At 45.9% G+C, this 16774-nt stretch overlaps 2 protein-coding genes across 4 annotated transcripts in view; one reads left to right on the top strand and one right to left on the bottom strand.

The window, feature by feature from the left end:
• The first annotated feature begins 4250 nt into the window (after positions 1-4250).
• Araf (A-Raf proto-oncogene, serine/threonine kinase) lies at positions 4251-15509 on the top strand. 2 transcript variants are annotated; one of them, XM_046442570.1, is made up of 16 exons: positions 4251-4376; positions 6101-6255; positions 6427-6530; positions 7437-7539; positions 7627-7781; positions 7893-7991; positions 9235-9376; positions 9480-9507; positions 9604-9749; positions 9852-10054; positions 12336-12512; positions 12612-12658; positions 13161-13279; positions 13504-13635; positions 14595-14729; positions 14931-15509. In XM_046442570.1, exons 2-16 carry the CDS (start codon positions 6160-6162, stop codon positions 15063-15065), a joined length of 1821 nt encoding a protein of 606 aa, XP_046298526.1. In that variant the 5' UTR covers positions 4251-4376; positions 6101-6159; the 3' UTR covers positions 15066-15509. The 2 variants fall into 2 exon arrangements, with proteins under 2 accessions (XP_046298526.1, XP_046298525.1); XM_046442569.1 differs by having other exon boundaries at positions 14862-15509.
• The window catches only part of Syn1 (synapsin I), a 52621-nt gene continuing 51353 nt past the window's right edge, over positions 15507-16774 (bottom strand). The window contains exon 13 of one of the 2 annotated variants that reach the window (XM_046442566.2): positions 15507-16599. In XM_046442566.2, coding sequence (XP_046298522.1) covers positions 16464-16599 — 136 coding nt within the window. In that variant the 3' untranslated portion in view covers positions 15507-16463. The remainder of the gene's footprint in view (positions 16600-16774) is intronic. The other variant, XM_046442567.2, reaches the window with a different exon arrangement.

Below are 16774 nucleotides of genomic sequence, written 5' to 3'. Positions count from 1 at the left end.
AATTTCAGATGGCTAGAACATAACAGGTAGTTCATGCCTTGGAGGCTATTCTACTACCCCTCAGCATATCAAGGACAAAGTAGAAGGCTGTTCTTCTATCTCAGTACATTGAGGACAAATCTGATAATGGACAACAATCATCCTCTGAAAGGTCATGAAAATTTTAGGCACCACATTGATTATATCAACTAGAACCCAAGCCCATATTTCCGGCCTCTTAGAAAACCTAATCATTATGCTTATTTTACAAAGTTCATCACATGCAGTCTCATTTTTGATTAAGGAAAGTTATATTATACACTTAGGAAAGTTAAAACATATAAAGATATATTCTTCTCTTTTTATAAACCCCTTTTTTACTTTACATAGGGATATATGATGAGCATAGTTAATATTGGTGGAAAGTGGATTCATGTTTAGAACTTACTTTCTATTGAGAAAGATTATAAAGATATGAGAACTAGTGCACCTTGACTGAGAAACAAAGAAACTCTTTGAGAAAGCAGCTCAACCAGTTTTATGAGAATAAATTTAGGAATTAATTAAAATAGCTTTATAGACAGTTTTAGAATAATGTTAGAAATATTATTTTATTTAGATTCTTAAGTTTAGAAATTCTTAAGTTTTTAGTTGTATGGGTTTCTGATATGTTTTAAGAATGATTTATAAACTTTAGGATGTTTTAAGTATAAGATTTAAGGGGACTTTTTTAGATGGGAATTTTAGATTAGAAATAAGGTACAAGTATACTTTAAACTTAAAGGTTAATGATTGGTTAGGAGACTTAGAGTCTGGTTACGTAGTTTGGCATTAGTTAATAAGAAAATAACATATCTTGGGGAAAATAGTAAATCTTGGGAAAATCTGAAAAATGTAAATTAGTGACATATTTTATTAATGATTCTGTACTTTTAATAATTAAATAACTAAAGGTCATATCCTGGAAAAATATAAATTAATGTTACATTTTTTTGTACCCCCAGTCATGGTTAAGGAAATGTCATGTCTTGGCAAAGTTTTAAATTATATAATCAATGACATATTCTGAATCTATAATAATGAGAAGAATTGTAATAAAAGATGACCCAGAGAAAGCTGCATTAGAGCTCTCTCTCTGGAGAGTGCTCCAACGGAACGACTCCTGTCTCATCTTTTCGCCAACGCCACTCATCCTTCAGGACTCCCTGGACCCCAGCACACCATGATTTTGGGTGGCGAAAAACCACATCCAGACCACACCAATGTTCTTCATATTCTCCCCCCAAGACAGAAAGTAATCTGATTCCCTTCTCTTTAGATTCGTTTTGTCTGGTGTAGAATTTCATACAGCAGAATTTCTCTTTTGTGTCTGGCTTCTTTCCCTCCACATTAGGTCTAAGAGATTCATCTACACTGTTCCATCATTCGTTCCCTTTCATTGCTGAGCAGTATTCCTTTATCTCTGTCAGTTCTTTTGTTAGATACCTAGGCTGTTTCCAGGTTTTTTTCTAATATGAAGAAAGCTAACTGAACATTTATGTAGAAGCTTTGGTGCAAACATTTTGCAGCAGCATCCTGTGGCTAGCACATCAGAACCTACTTTGTGCACCTCTTTTCGACTCTGGTTTAGTGATGTCATATTGGTAGCTTGAAATAGCCACGGTGGGAATCTAAATGCCACAACTAAAAAATGCTACAAGAAAGAGCTCCTTTTCTTTCCTGCTAACATCAGCATACCACTGGACATATGTTTTCAATTCTCTGAATTAAATACCTAGAAGCCATATTGCTGGGTTACATGGTGGGTTTATATTGAACTTTATACAAAGGTGACAAACTGTTTCCTAAGAGGTTGTACCATTTTACACTCCTGATATACGAAATGCTTCAGTTGCTCCACATTCTCTTCAATCCATGGTATTGTCATTCTTTTTAATTTTAGACATTAAATGGTGAAGATCTGAACAAAAAGGGGGAGGTGGGAAATAGAAATTATACGAAGGCCTGGTAAGTAGAACTTCTAAACTTCTGTTTGTTTCTTCTTCTTTTTTTTTTTTTGGCTTGGGATTGAAACCAGGGGAACTTACCCACTGAGCCACATCCCCAGCCCTTTTATAGTTTATTTAGAGACAGAGTCTCACTGAGTTATTTAGGGCCTCACTAAGTTGTGAGGCTGGCTTGGAACTCAAAATCCTCCTTGCCTTTAAGTCTCCTGAGCCACTGGGATTACAGATGTGTGCCACCGCACCTGGTTTCTATTTCTTTTAATAGAAAAAGTACTCAGTGAAGCAAGTTGAGGCCTCCTTACCTAGTGACCTTTCTCTCTTCTTTCTCATCTGGAGCCAGGCACATGGATGAAACTCCTAAGGAGACAAGGAGATAGGGATATTGTTTATATTGTTTGCATTTCAAAGAGATGGCTCCAATGTTCTTAAGGAATCAAAAAGGGATGCTAAATCTTTAAACAAGAGAATGTTATCACTTCAAAGACAAAAGGCCATTCAAATCATTGGGGAAATAATTAAAAACGAAATCTCCTGCCAATCCAGTAAAGACTCTCCACAAAGACAGAAAAAAAAATGAAAAATTTCATTAATGTATAAGCATTAAACTAGGCTGTGATTTGTATCACAAGAAATCTGATAAGACATTTCTTTTTTTTTGGGGGGGGGGACTGCTGGGGATAGAAGTCAGAGGCACTTGACCACTGAGCTACATCCCCAGTCCTATTTTTGTATTATATTTAGAGAGAGATTCTCACTGAGTTGCTTAGGACCTCGCTAAATTGCTGAGGCTGGCTTTGAACTCACAATTCTCCTGTCTTGGCCTCCTGAGTCACTGGGATCACAGGCATGTGCCACTATGCCAGGCCTGCTAAGACATTTCAAAGACAGAAAGAAATGTCATGCTTTTATGTAGCCAGGCAGATATACATGTTTTCAAAATAACTAATAACTTGTCCTCAAGTAAGAAACTTGACAACACCGTTTGGGACACAGAGTTCATCCCAAATTCAACTGGGATTGCAACCTGTTAATTAATTTCCTTTATCCAAAGGAAAACTAAGACTCTTATCTCTATGACATTTGGATAACAACTTGGAGCTAGGCATGGAGGCTGAAATTCCCTCAGAGGCAGGGAGATAGGGATGTTACTTTCATTGTTTACATTTCAAGTAGATGCCTCCAAGGCTCTTACGAAAACACAATTGTCTTTATCCAAAGGAAAACTAAGATTTATATCTCTATGACAACAACTTGGAGGCAGGAATACAGAACACAATTCCCAGAGAGAGGGAGATAGGGATATTATTTTCATTCTAAACCTTTCAAAGAAATGGCTACAAGGCCCTTAAGGAAAACACTCTGCAACTGTAAAACTGGCAAGACACCTACTTAGCTTTTAAAATGATTTACATACGTCTCAAACGGTCAGAGAAAAATTTATAATTTTTTTCTGAAGTAAATGATCGAAGAAAAGATGGGCAGGGAGGGGTCTTTTTAAAATGTTTCTTTCAGTTGTTGATGGACCTTTATTTTATTTATTTACATACTGTGCTAAGGATCAAACCCAGTGCCTCATACATACTAGGCAAGTGCTCTACCACTGAGCCACAACCCGAGCCTGGTCTTTCTTGATACCAGGAAATAGTTAACTTTCAATTTTTTTATTTATCCTACAACACCACCACACATTGACTGCTACAGTGCTCCATTCCAGATCCACGTTTCCCTCTTCACCTATCTTTCAAAATCCTCATCAATCCCTTTACTAAAGGAAGCATCCCAGAACTACTGTTCTGGTCACCTCTCCAAGGGCCAGACCCCCAGCCCCCAGTCACTCCAGAGGAACCACTGTTATCAAAGGCTATGACTAGTTTCCTAGAGCTGCTAAACATTGCACATCATTTTGGTCTGATTTCAACCCATTTCAAAGACAGTAAAACTGAGACACAGGAAAATCCTAAAAAGATGCTCAGGGTACTACCCCCAAATTGCATTTAAGGATTTCAACGCTTAGACTCCTAACCGCTAAGGACAGCCTCAAATGGCCGGGGTGTGTGTGTGTGTGGGGGGGGGGGAAACCTTCGTTATTCCAGGGCACAATCGAGGGTGAAAACCCTTCGCACGCAGTTCTCGCCCAACTGCGCCTGCGCGAGTCAGAGCGTGCGAGTTTGCCCCAGACACTGACGTTACAGGCCGCCCCTCCTAATCCGGAACACGACCAACATTCCGCTGGTCCTGCCTTGACGGGCGTGGTCACAATCCAATAAAAATGGAGGGCTGAGTCCCTCTGAGCCAATGGCAAAAGTTTGAGGGGAGGTGGAGGCGGAATGTGAGAGGAAACAAGAAGACAGGCCCAAGATGGAGGCGGTGGCGGCAGTAGCGGCGTGACAGGTGAGGGCGGGCCCGGTAGATTTCGTTTCTGGAGCGGCCGCCAGGCACAGGCACGGAGCCCGGACCAAAAGCTCAGCTCCAGGATGGCTGCGCCTGTACTCAGGCGCCCCCCGCCCGGAACTGGAGGAGTGGTTTGACCCGGGGCGAGACCATCATCAACAGCGGGGGCGGGGTGGGTAGACAGGAATAGGCGGGCAAGGCTGTGGGATGGTTTCGCCTGCAGCGAGTGCCCGCGCGCCTGCGCAGAGCCCGAAAATCTTCGGGAGGCGGGACCAGGCCAGAATGGGGTCTGGATCGTGAGTGTGTGGTTTCCAGATTCAGTCTTGAACTCCTTAGAGTGACTGATAATTTTCTTACTGACTCCAGAGACTTGGTGGAGATGCCCCCTCGCTCCTTGGCTTCCTTATTCTGGATCAATGTTTATACCCCTAGGGATATACCTGAGTATTCCATTACCCCTCTTTCACCTTCCCAAACTCCTTCCGTGATCCACCACAGAATTTACGCCAGTAATCTGTTTGTGACCCCTCATTTGTTGTCAGGGGGAATTTTGGAGACTCCCCACCCCGACCTTACCTCCATTTTCTCAAATCTACACCATTATTTTCCCTATACCAAATGTCTGGTGAGCCACCATTACCAATCCCGTTTGGCCCAATGTGTGGTGACTCCCATTATCCACCCTTCTCCCCATTACAGTCCCTAGTGACTCCTATTACATCTGTCCAGCATACTGTCTGGTGACCTCCATTAAGCACCTATCACAATGTTTGTGATCCTGCCATCAACTTTATACCCCAGGGCTTAGGGACACCCATAATACCTTTATTTTCCCAAATTAAGGGCAATATCTGATAATCCTCCCATTTCCTTTCCTCCCCCTGTGACTGCTCCTTCACCACAGTGGTCACCCCCTTCTCCATTAAAAGACCAGGACAGCCTGTTCATGCCCATTATGTAACTGACACCCCCAGTGCAGTGCATGCTGACTTCCCCATTAGTCCCTGGCACAAAGTCTTGTATACTCCTGTATCTTCCAGGACAGTGTGTGCTGCTTCTCATTGTGTCCCTGCTGCCTCTCTGCTGCAGTGAGTTTGGAGATCTTGTCACCCAAGAATGAGACAAACAGCAGGAGAGTCTAAGCAGAGGAGGGACTGAGTAGACTTCAGATGTTAACAGGATCCTTAGGCTGTTATATGGAAATTAGGCTGCAGAGGACAGTGGGAATCTGGAGATGGAATATTTTTTTATGGTACTGGGAATTAAACCTAGCGGCACTTTACCACTGAATTGCCTCCCTAGTTCTTTTGCTTTGTATTTTAAGACAGGGTCTCACTAAATTGTTGAGGCTAGCATCAAACTCGAGATACCCCTGCCTCAGCCTTCTGACTCATGGAAATTGCAGGCATACACCACTATGCCAGGCTAGAGATGAAATTTTTATGTATTTATTTGCAGTGCTAGGGATTGAAACCCAGGACACTCTGCCACTGAGACATATCCCTGGTCCTTTATTAATTTTTAATTTTGAGACATGGTCTTGCTAAATTGCTGAGTCTGACCTTAAACTTGCAGTTTTCGTGTCTCAGCCTCCTGATTCACTGGGATTGTAGGCATGGACCACGGTACTGGGCTAGAGATGGAATTTTATTTTATTCCCTGATACTTTGCTTTTAGAATCATTGTTTGACCTCTGAAATTCTCCTCTGTTTACTCTCTCCTAGGAGCCTCATGGCACCTGCCCAGCCTCACCTCAGACCATCTTGACAAAGTCTTAGGCTCCATGGAGCCGCCACGGGGCCCCCCTGCCAACGGGGCTGAGCCGTCCCGGGCAGTGGGCACTGTCAAAGTGTACCTGCCCAACAAGCAACGCACAGTGGTGAGTCACAGAGGTGAAACTCTTAGGGGTTGTGGATGGACCCAGTTATAAGTTTTCAGATTGGCAGGGTGACAAGGGCTTGGGAGTGGCCATTGCAGAGGAATGGGATTATCAGCTGGGGCTGTTTCTGTTGGGCACTGAGGGCCTCTGCCTCTGCATACACACATACAGGTGACTGTCCGGGATGGCATGAGTGTCTACGACTCGCTAGACAAGGCCCTCAAGGTGCGAGGCCTCAATCAGGATTGCTGCGTGGTCTACAGACTCATCAAAGGGTAAGTGTGGCAGTAATAATAAGTAAGTGTGGGTGAGCATAGTGGCACACACATGTAACCTCAGCAACTCAGGAGGCCAAGGCAGAAGGATCACAAGTTTGAGGCCAACCTGGGCAACTTAGCAAGACCCTATCTTATAATAAAAATTAAAAAGGGCTGGGATGGTACCTTAGTGACAGAGTTACTTGCCTAGCGTGTGCAAGACCCAAAGTGTGATACTCAGTACCACAAAAAAGTGACTCCCATGCCACCTACTTGTTCTCCCCAGAGTCATCCCTTTCCTTCTTCACTCTGTTGTGAAGCTTTGCATTAGTTCACTTAACCTATAAGCTTATCCATCTTTTATGTCATTACTTCATTAGTTCATTGACCTGGAAAGTCTGCAACTCATCTTCTTGGCCCCAAGTCCTCACCCTGCAGTCACCTCCTTGCAGAGTTCATCTTTTTGCTTTTTCACAATTTCATGAACTCATGAGCTTTCTCCTTCCTCAGCTTCTCCATTTGCTGCTGAGTTGGGCTTTATTGACTTTCCATAGATTCCCCTGTTCTGGGGTTCCTTAATTTTTTATCCTGTTCATACATTGCATTTTATATTTTTAACTCCTTATCAGCCCCTTTCCCAGGCTGGCTTGGCACTTCTTAGATAGTCTCATTTGCCTCTTACCTTGTAATTAAGACAATAGACCCTTCACACAATCTCCTGGTGGCCCCTGGCAAGTCACTTTCTCCCTCTAATCCTATGTCCCTATCTGTAAAATGGGGACAAGGATAGTGACTAATTTAATGAGAATTAAACATGCCAGATATTAGTCCATGGATCTGGGGCTTGGAGGGACTTTGGGGGCTTCCCTGCCTCCCATGATCCCTACCCACCTTCCTACTCATTGCTCTCCATGTCCCCTGCAGGCGAAAGACAGTCACTGCCTGGGACACAGCCATCGCCCCCCTGGATGGTGAGGAACTCATTGTGGAGGTCCTCGAGGATGTGCCGCTAACCATGCACAATTTTGTGAGTGAAGCGTGGACAGAAGCGGCAGGCCATGGGGGTGGGAAGGGCCCTTGACCGGGCCTCAATTTCCCTGCTGTGTGGAAACAGGTACGGAAGACATTCTTCAGCCTGGCGTTCTGTGACTTCTGCCTTAAGTTTCTGTTCCATGGCTTCCGCTGCCAAACCTGTGGCTACAAGTTCCACCAGCATTGTTCCTCCAAGGTTCCCACAGTCTGTGTTGACATGAGTACCAACCGCCGACCGTGAGCCTGGCCTGGGGTGGTTGGGGGAATGGGGAGGGCAGAGACCAGCCATAAGGCCCTTGTAGACAGCTTATCCGTGTTTTCTTGTTTTACACCCTGAATGCCCTCAAGGATCTACCACAGTGTCCAAGATTTGTCTGGAGGCTCCAGGCAGCATGAGGCTCCCTCAAACTGCCCCCCAAATGAGCTGCTAACCCCCCAGGGTCCCAGGTAGGAATACCTTAGGGGCACTGGGGGAGAAAAAAATCTGGGGGGTCCCTGCAGATCACAGACCATGCTTTTATTCATTTATTTACTTGACAAACATTTATTGAGCATCTACAAGAGTAAAGGTATGGAGCTATGGGATCTTGGGCAATTTATCTAATCTCTCTAGGTGTCAGTTTTCCCATCTGTTAAAAGGGAATGATACTTTTTACCACACAAGGCTCTAGTGAGGATTCAGTGAGGTAAAATGTGTAGAGTGTTTAGAGAATTACCTGTTATAGAATAAATAATAATTTATTATTATTAATTATGAACATATAAGCAGCTAACTACTACACTCATTCTTCCAGCATAACCTTGTGCAAACCTTTCCATTTTGAAATACATATTACTTATCATAAATTACTTTCCTTTGGTTTTTTTATATTAAGTATTAAAATGATACATATATAGATGTATATAATATATAGATGTGTATTTTATAATGTTCATACTTAATATGGTTTATTTTTATTATGTGTTGTATTATGGAATATTTTTCTATATATAAAACACCATATATTTTTTATAATACATAAAAGGGTAAGTTTAATTTGGGATATATGTGGATTAATCACCTCTGAATTTCAGAATAGTGAAAGAAACATTAGAAAATCTTTTCATAACATTATAATTTGTATAATCCACATATGGTATATGACATGTTACATGATGATATGTTTTACAACATTACCGTTGTAATACAAGGTATATTATACAATACATGTTTGAATATTATATGTCATTATGATATATAATTATGAAATTCATATCTTACCTTTTTCCCTACATCTTTGTCCCTCACTGTCCCTCGTTTAGGCCTTCAGTGTCACCTTCTTTGAGAAGCCTCCCCTGACACCCCCGGGACACTTTCTGTCCTCTTATTTTGTTCTCTTTTTCCCATTCTTGCTCCTATCACCTGTGAGCTCATTATATATTTCTTTATCTTGATTCCTCTCTTCCTCTGCTGGAATATTGGCTCCACAAGGGCATTTATTTGTTTTGTTCACAGTTTTATCACTTACACCTAGAATGGTTATCTGGTACGTGGCAGGCACTCACTGGGTGTTTCTTGAACAAACAAATGCCAGTATAACCAGTTGGCATTTGCTCTGAATGAGCCAAAGGCATGTTTGGGGTGGCAGGGGTGGGCTCCCTGGGTTTTCTGCTTCATTCCATAGCAACTTCACAGCCTTTTTCCTGTCAGCCCCTGCACTCAGCACCATGACCGGGAGCACTTCCCCTTCCCTGCCTCAGCCAACGCCCCCCTGCAGCGCATCCGCTCCACATCCACTCCCAACGTCCACATGGTCAGCACCACAGCTCCCATGGACTCCAGCCTCATGCAGGTGGGTAGCAAGGGGGGGCACTGGAGGAGCATGGTGCAGGGGTTGAGAGCCATTTCTATTGGCCTCCACATGCTCACCTTGATTTCTGTCCCCCATCTTTCAGCTCACTGGCCAGAGTTTCGGCACCAATGGTGAGAGCCCACCCACCCCACTCCATGCTTACACTCTGTGCCTTCTCTGCCCTGCTGCCCCACTTGCCTCCACTCACATCCTCTCCACAACTGCAGCTGCTGGTAGTAGAGGTGGTGGTGATGGAGGCCCGCGGGGGAGCCCCAACCCATCCAGTGTGTCCTCGGGGAGGAAGTCCCCACATTCCAAGTCACCTTCAGAGCAGCGGGAGCGGAAGTCCTTGGCTGATGAAAAGAAGAAAGTGGTACACTCAAGGGGGAATCTTGGGAAGGGGGCACTGCAGGCTGAGTGACATGGGCTGAAGGGTGTGGGCAGGCCCCTCAGATGATGCCCATCTGGCCCACAGAAGAACCTCGGGTACCGGGACTCAGGCTATTACTGGGAGGTGCCACCCAGTGAGGTGCAGCTGCTGAAGAGAATTGGGACGGGCTCCTTTGGAACCGTGTTTCGCGGGAGGTGGCATGGTGATGTGGCCGTGAAGGTGCTCAAGGTAGCCCAACCCACTGCTGAGCAGGCCCAGGCCTTCAAGAACGAGATGCAGGTGCTCAGGTGAGGTTCTCATGTTTGTGTGGATGGGGTGGTGGGGAGGGGCATGGCAGGTATGGCCTTGGTTCGTCTCTGGGAAAAAGCCATGCTTGGGGTACTTCTTGGATGTCATCTACATTTATGTCATATTGGAACCATAGTCAGAAGTCATTTCTCTCTGAAGGATGTCCCTTTTCCCTTTGGTAAATGGCCATGTTTAGATGGCCTCCATAATTAGAAAAAAATATATACCTTTAGATGACCTCTGATGATGCTGATATCAGCATGGATATTAATTAATGGCTCTGCTTCCAAATTTGAGTCTTCTCATGTGCCTACCTTGAACTGGGCCTGGGATAGGCTTTCATTGCCATGGTCATGGGCATGGAGGTGAAGAGCATAATGTTAAGTAACAGTAGCTCCAGGAAAGCTCATGGCTTTCCTTCCTCACTGTTGTGTAGAACCATTCATGTTATATTTATTGTGTTGCAGGCTTGGTTTTGTTTTTATTTTTTATTTTTTCGTACCTGGATTGAACCCAGGGGCACTTAACCACTGAGCCACATCCCCAGCCCTTTTTATTTTTTGAGACAGGGTCTTGCTAAGTTGCTGAGCCTGGTTTTGAACTTGCCATCTTCCTGCCTCAGCCTCCTGATCCGCTGGGATTACAGGCGTGTGCACCCAGCCACAGGCTTGCTATTAATTATCGTAATGCCTTGATGCAAAGAACAATATTGTTAATTATAATCATAACCATAATTTAATCATTAAGATTATAATTGCTATGATTAATGTCTATTAACATATTGAATTTATGCTGAGAAACTCAGGTGTTCTCTTTTTGTGCTACAGTTATTACATAGCATAGTACTATATGCCTGTGTTCTATATAAGCAGAATGGTATACATTTTGTGTGTGTGTGTGTGTGTATGTGTGTGTGTGGTGCTGTTGATGGAATGCCAGATATACACCCTGCCAATGAGCTACACCTCCAGCCCCCAGGACTATATAGTTTCTGCTGCTCCTCAGAATGTCAGTATGCTCTTCCCCTCTGTCAAATGGACACAATTATAACACAATTATGTTATAGAGTTGATATTATCATAATTACTTGTTCTGTATTAATATTTATGCTGACAATGGTTGGCACAGTAAGAAAACTTTTATTCTTATTTCCTCTCTGTGAAATGGCAGTGATTGGAGCATGTGGTAATTTTATAGACTTACCATTATTAAGAATTGTCAGCTGGACTGGGGATGTAGTTCAGTTGGTAGAGTGCTTGCCTCACATGCACAAGGCCCTGGGTTCTACCCCAGGACCACACAAAAAAATAAATTAATTAATTTAATTAAATGCAGTACTGTTTAAAAAAAAGAATCCTCAGCTGGGCACAGTGATGCATACCTGTAATCCCAGCAGCTCAGCAGGCTGAGGCAGGAGGATCTCGAGTTCAAAGCCAGTGTCAGCAACTTAGTGAGGCCCTGAGCAACTCAGTGAGACCCTGTCTCTAAATAAAATGTAAAAAAGGGGTGGGGACATGGCTCAGGGGTTATGTGCCCCTGGGTTCAATCCCCAGTACCAAAAAGAATCTTTTTGTGCTCTATTTTTCTCCCTGTCATGATCAAAATTTCAGAGCATCATCAAAGTTATTTGTGTTTGTTTTGCCATTTTTAGTTAATACTTTGATAAGGAATGAAACTTTTCTCATAAATTAGGGTAAAATGATTTGTGCCTGGTAGAGTTTCTGTGAGATAGACCCAGGTACACAGGAACAATGACAACAAGGACAGTGATGTTTTCAGAGTGCTTACTATGTGGTCAGCCCTGTTCTAAAGCACCTTACAGGTTGTTTACTCACTCATCTATCCCCATATCCCTATAAGTTAGCCACTGTAATGATCTCAGTTTTACAGTTAAGGAATGTGAGGACCAGAGAGGTTAAATGTCTTCCCCATGGTTGCACAGCGAGGAACTGGTGAAGCCTAGATTTGAACTCAGGACATGAATCTATACTCCAAGCTCTACCTCTAAGCCTCTCACAGTGATTAATCACTCTTACAATGATTAGATACTATTAATCTAATAATATCTGCCTGTCTGTGGGCTGGGATTGGGGTGGGACATTACACAGGGGGAAGGCTATAAGCATTACATGATACCCATATTTTAGCCCTGCATTTGTCAATATAATGATGTCATGTCAATGAGGAAGGTTGTTATTCCACTTTTTCATTTGTAAAATGGTCACAGTGACAGTTGTTCTTTGTCTTCCCCACCCCTAAAACTCCCCTTTCTACCTGCAGGAAGACACGGCATGTCAACATCTTGCTGTTCATGGGCTTCATGACCCGGCCAGGATTTGCCATCATCACACAGTGGTGTGAGGGCTCCAGCCTCTACCACCACCTGCATGTGGCTGACACACGCTTCGACATGGTCCAGCTAATTGACGTTGCCAGGCAGACTGCCCAGGGCATGGAGTGAGCCTTTTGCCTTGGGGACTGAGGAGGGGCAGTGGGGAGAAGGGTGGAGGAGGTAAGTAGCCTCCAGCTAACTCACCGTCTACCTCTACCCCACAGCTACCTCCATGCCAAGAACATCATCCACCGAGACCTCAAGTCTAATAGTATCTGCCTGTCTGTGGGCTGGGATTGGGGTGGGACATTACACAGGCGGAAGGCTTAAGGGGATGGCTCTTGTGTGGGCATTTCTGAGGATGAATGGGGAAGAGTACACGTTGCCTGGCTCCTTGTTGGATATCAGAACTGTGGCTGGTAAGGGGGCCTTAATGGGGTGCCCTTGGTTAGGAGTCAGAGGTGTGGCTGGTTTTGGTACTACTCTTGGGGACTGTGGTCCGGTTGGGGATGTAGCAGTTGTGAATATTATAGGGAGTTTCTGACCAGGGTTATAGATATGGTGGGTTTGGGTGCCATTCAAGGGGCTTTTTGGTTAAGAGTCGCAGTGGGACCAAGTGTAGAGGGCATTAATTATGCATAATTTTATGATATTGGGGGCTTCTGGTCAGGGTCAGAAAAATCACTAATACCAGACATTAATGATAACCTTCCAGTCAGGGTGATTGATAGGCTTGACTATTGGAAATCTGTAGTGGCCCTTGACCCCAGTGGACATCTTCCTGCATGAGGGGCTCACAGTGAAGATAGGCGACTTTGGCTTGGCCACAGTGAAGACAAGATGGAGTGGGGCCCAACCCTTGGAGCAGCCCTCAGGCTCCGTGCTTTGGATGGTGAGTTGGGTCAGGCTGGATGGGGAGGGGCATAGGGAGACACGTGTTCCTAGATTGGGACATATGGAGCCAAACAGAGACAGGGATGCCTGTGACAGTGTGGGTGTTATGTTTCACCTTGTGGGGGTAGCTCCAAGTTGTGCCAGTGTGGCCAGCCAGATGTGGAACTATGGGCCACATCTGCTGTCCCTCATGCTTTCCCTGCCCCATCTGGCCTATTAAAGGCGGCTGAGGTGATCCGTATGCAGGACCCAAACCCCTACAGTTTCCAGTCGGACGTCTATGCCTACGGGGTTGTGCTCTATGAGCTCATGACAGGCTCACTACCTTACAGTCACATTGGCAGCCGTGACCAGGTAAGCCCTACACATTACCCATGGTTTCCCTCTGTCCTTCACACCCCATATCCCTTGCTCTGCCCAAAGAATGGTACACTTCACCCAGAAACCTAGAATTTTCTGGAATGAGAACTCCAAGAGTTAATCCCATAAGGAATCCTATGCCAACTTCCCTCCTTCCCCTACATCCACAACCTCTGGGACAAAAGCCTTAAAGCCCAGAGTCCTCTGAATCTTGTACCCAGAATGCTGTAGACCCCAAGATTCTCAGAAGCCTTCCAGAGATTTCCTAGGCATCTACAGTCTTCTCTGGATACTCAAAATACTACAGGTTCCCAAAACCCAGAATTCCATTTCTCTGAGAAATAAAATCCCCCATGCTTCCAGAATATTCACAAATACTCAAAATCACCCAGACTTTGAATATCTGTCAGGCTCTGGGGCCCTGGTACCCATAATTTTGTAGGCCCCAGGATCTCATAGTTCTTTGGGTTCAGGGCCTAGAACCTCCCAGGCCCTCAGGAACCCAGAATCCTCTGACTCCTAACCAAGGGCACCCCATTAAGGCCCCCTTACCAGCCAAGTGTCTGGGAGAAGGTTTAAGGGGAATACTCAGAGTCCTGCAGAAAATGTGGACTCAGACATTTAGGTCCCAGACTTCCATGGAAATATAAGTTTCCCCAGATTCAGAACTGCATGTTTCCCCAAGGCTCGGTACTTTCTAGGTTCTAAGCCCCCTAGACAACTGTGGACTTAGTCCTATATACCTACAATCCTCAACAACCCCAAACTTAAATTTTTCTATTTTGTAGGCAGAGAAACCTCCCAAGTCTTCAGAGACTCATAATTTTCTGGGCCTTAATACCTGGAGCCCCCCTATTCCCCAAAAATGAGCTTTCCACATCACTCAAGACCCCAAATTCTCTGCATCTAACAGCTCAAACCCTAAAACTACCCCATTCCTGCCCCTCCCTCAGATCATCTTCATGGTAGGCCGTGGCTATCTGTCTCCGGACCTCAGCAAAATCTCCAGTAACTGCCCCAAGGCCATGCGGCGCCTGCTGTCTGACTGCCTCAAGTTCCAGCGGGAGGAGCGGCCCCTCTTCCCCCAGGTGAGCTGGGTAGGAGGGCTGGATACCTTGATAGGGGGACTCCAAGGCAGAGAGAGAGTGGGGATGGAGGCAGATGTGAATGTGAATTGTGTCAGAGTTCAGATACACTGTGTGTGTGTGTTTCCCCATTAGGCTGGGGCCTGGGGTGTTGGGGTGCCCACGGAGCTCCAGACACTCCTCCTCATCCCCACCTGCCCCCAGATCCTGGCCACGATTGAGCTGCTGCAACGGTCACTCCCCAAGATTGAGCGGAGTGCCTCTGAACCCTCCTTGCACCGCACCCAGGCTGATGAGTTGCCTGCCTGCCTCCTCAGCGCAGCCCGCCTTGTGCCTTAGGCCCTGCCCCCAGCCACCGGGGAGCCCACCTCAGTCTGCCACGCCATGGAGTCCTGCCCACCAGCCAGTGTTCCATCTCTGTCTTGATACTGCCTCAGGATCCCCCATCTCTCACCCTGGGAGATGGTGGTGATCCCCTTGAGCTCTTCAGTTCCTCTGGAATTGGGGGACCCCCCCCAGAGACTGAGACCCCTGCCTCTTCCATAATTTGGTTTACTCTTGGCTTTGGGGAATACTTCTAAATTTGGGGTGCACCTCCATCTCCACTAGCTGGACTTTGTGGCAGGGATTCCACTTAGAACCTCTCTGGAATTTGTGCCTAATGTGCCTTCACTGGATTTTGGGGTTCCCCAGCACCCCATATGGATTTGGGGGTCTTCTGTGTCTCCCCTGCCAGTCAAGGACTCCCCTCTTTCTTCACCAAGAAGCACAGAATTCTGCTGGGCCTTTGCTTGTTTATTTTGCTTCCCGACTCTTCTCTGGGGTTCAGAGCCGCTGAGGGGAGGAAATCCAGGCAAGGAGTGGAGGTTGGGGGGAGGTGCAGACCACACAAACAGCGTCACTGCACGCATCACCACAGGCGGCACGATGAACGAGGACCACATATGCCAAGCACGGCACAAGAGGAGGCCACGTCAGTCACAGACACAGACATCACGGCAAAGGTGGGGAAGTGGGAGACCATTGGCCTTCCCTGTGCAAAGGATTCTGGGTGGAGGGGTGGAGTTTGCATATTTAAAGACAGCTGTCAGAGGCAGGAAACTTGGGAGGGGGGGTCCCTGGGGGAACCGAGGGGTCCTAGAAGTGAGAGGAGCTCCCAGTGTGTTGAATGATGTTGAGGAGAAGAGGGTGAAGGGAGATTTTTATGGAACTCTGGTGGGTAGCATTTGAAGATGTGGGTCTCCAGAGAGATGGGAGATCCATGGAGAGGCTTTTAAAGGTAGGGATTTCTCGGAATTGGAAAATTTTGATGAGGAACACGGTGTGCTGGAGAGATTTAGGACCAGGAATAGGTTTTTCCAGGAGTTTCTGGACTCAAGGAGGGCATTCAGTGGTGTTAGGGCCAGAAACAGGTTGCCTGGTATTTGGGAGCTTCCAGGAAGGAAATATTCTTTGGGTTACTGGGAGTGGAGGTCTTAAGGAATTTGGAGGTTCTAAAACAGTAGATCTTGAGGTGACCAGGAGCAGGATTCTAATAGGACTTAGGGATCCCAAACGTGAGAACTGGATTTAGGACCAGGTGTCACAAGGAACTTAGGCATCTTGAGGAATGATAAGTGGGGTGTTGGAGAACCAGGAGAGGAGTTCTCAAGGAATTTAGAGATTCCAAAAGTGAATAATGGATTCAGGGCCCAGAGAGGGTTTGCCCAGGGATTTGGGGATTCTCAGGGTGGGGTGTCAGTCGGAGAAGAGGCTGGCGAAAGACTTCCTCAGGCTGCGGATGGTCTCAGCTTTCACCTCGTCCTGGCTAAGGCTGGGCCTGGGCGGGGCTGGCTCTGGAAGGTTGAAGGCATTGGTCAGAGACTGGGATTTGCTAGAGAGAGACAAGGTGGAGGCGTGGGAGGAAGGGGGGAAGAGGAAGGGGAGGAGGGGAGAGAAACACAATGTTACCCCAGGCCCGGCCCCAGCCCTGCCCCTCTGATCCTGGGGCTGTGCCTCTGACCTTCCCCCCCCACCACCTCGGGCCGGAACCCTGATGGATTCTTGAG

This window comes from Marmota monax, unplaced genomic scaffold, assembly GCF_021218885.2.
Source record: "Marmota monax isolate L192 unplaced genomic scaffold, Marmota_monax_Labrador192_F-V1.1 WCK01_AAM20220418_F8-fsc00170, whole genome shotgun sequence".
NCBI classification, from domain to species: Eukaryota; Metazoa; Chordata; class Mammalia; order Rodentia; family Sciuridae; genus Marmota; species Marmota monax.
The sequence above is the reverse complement of the archived record's forward strand: the minus strand, read 5'-3'. Positions and strand labels throughout refer to the sequence as shown.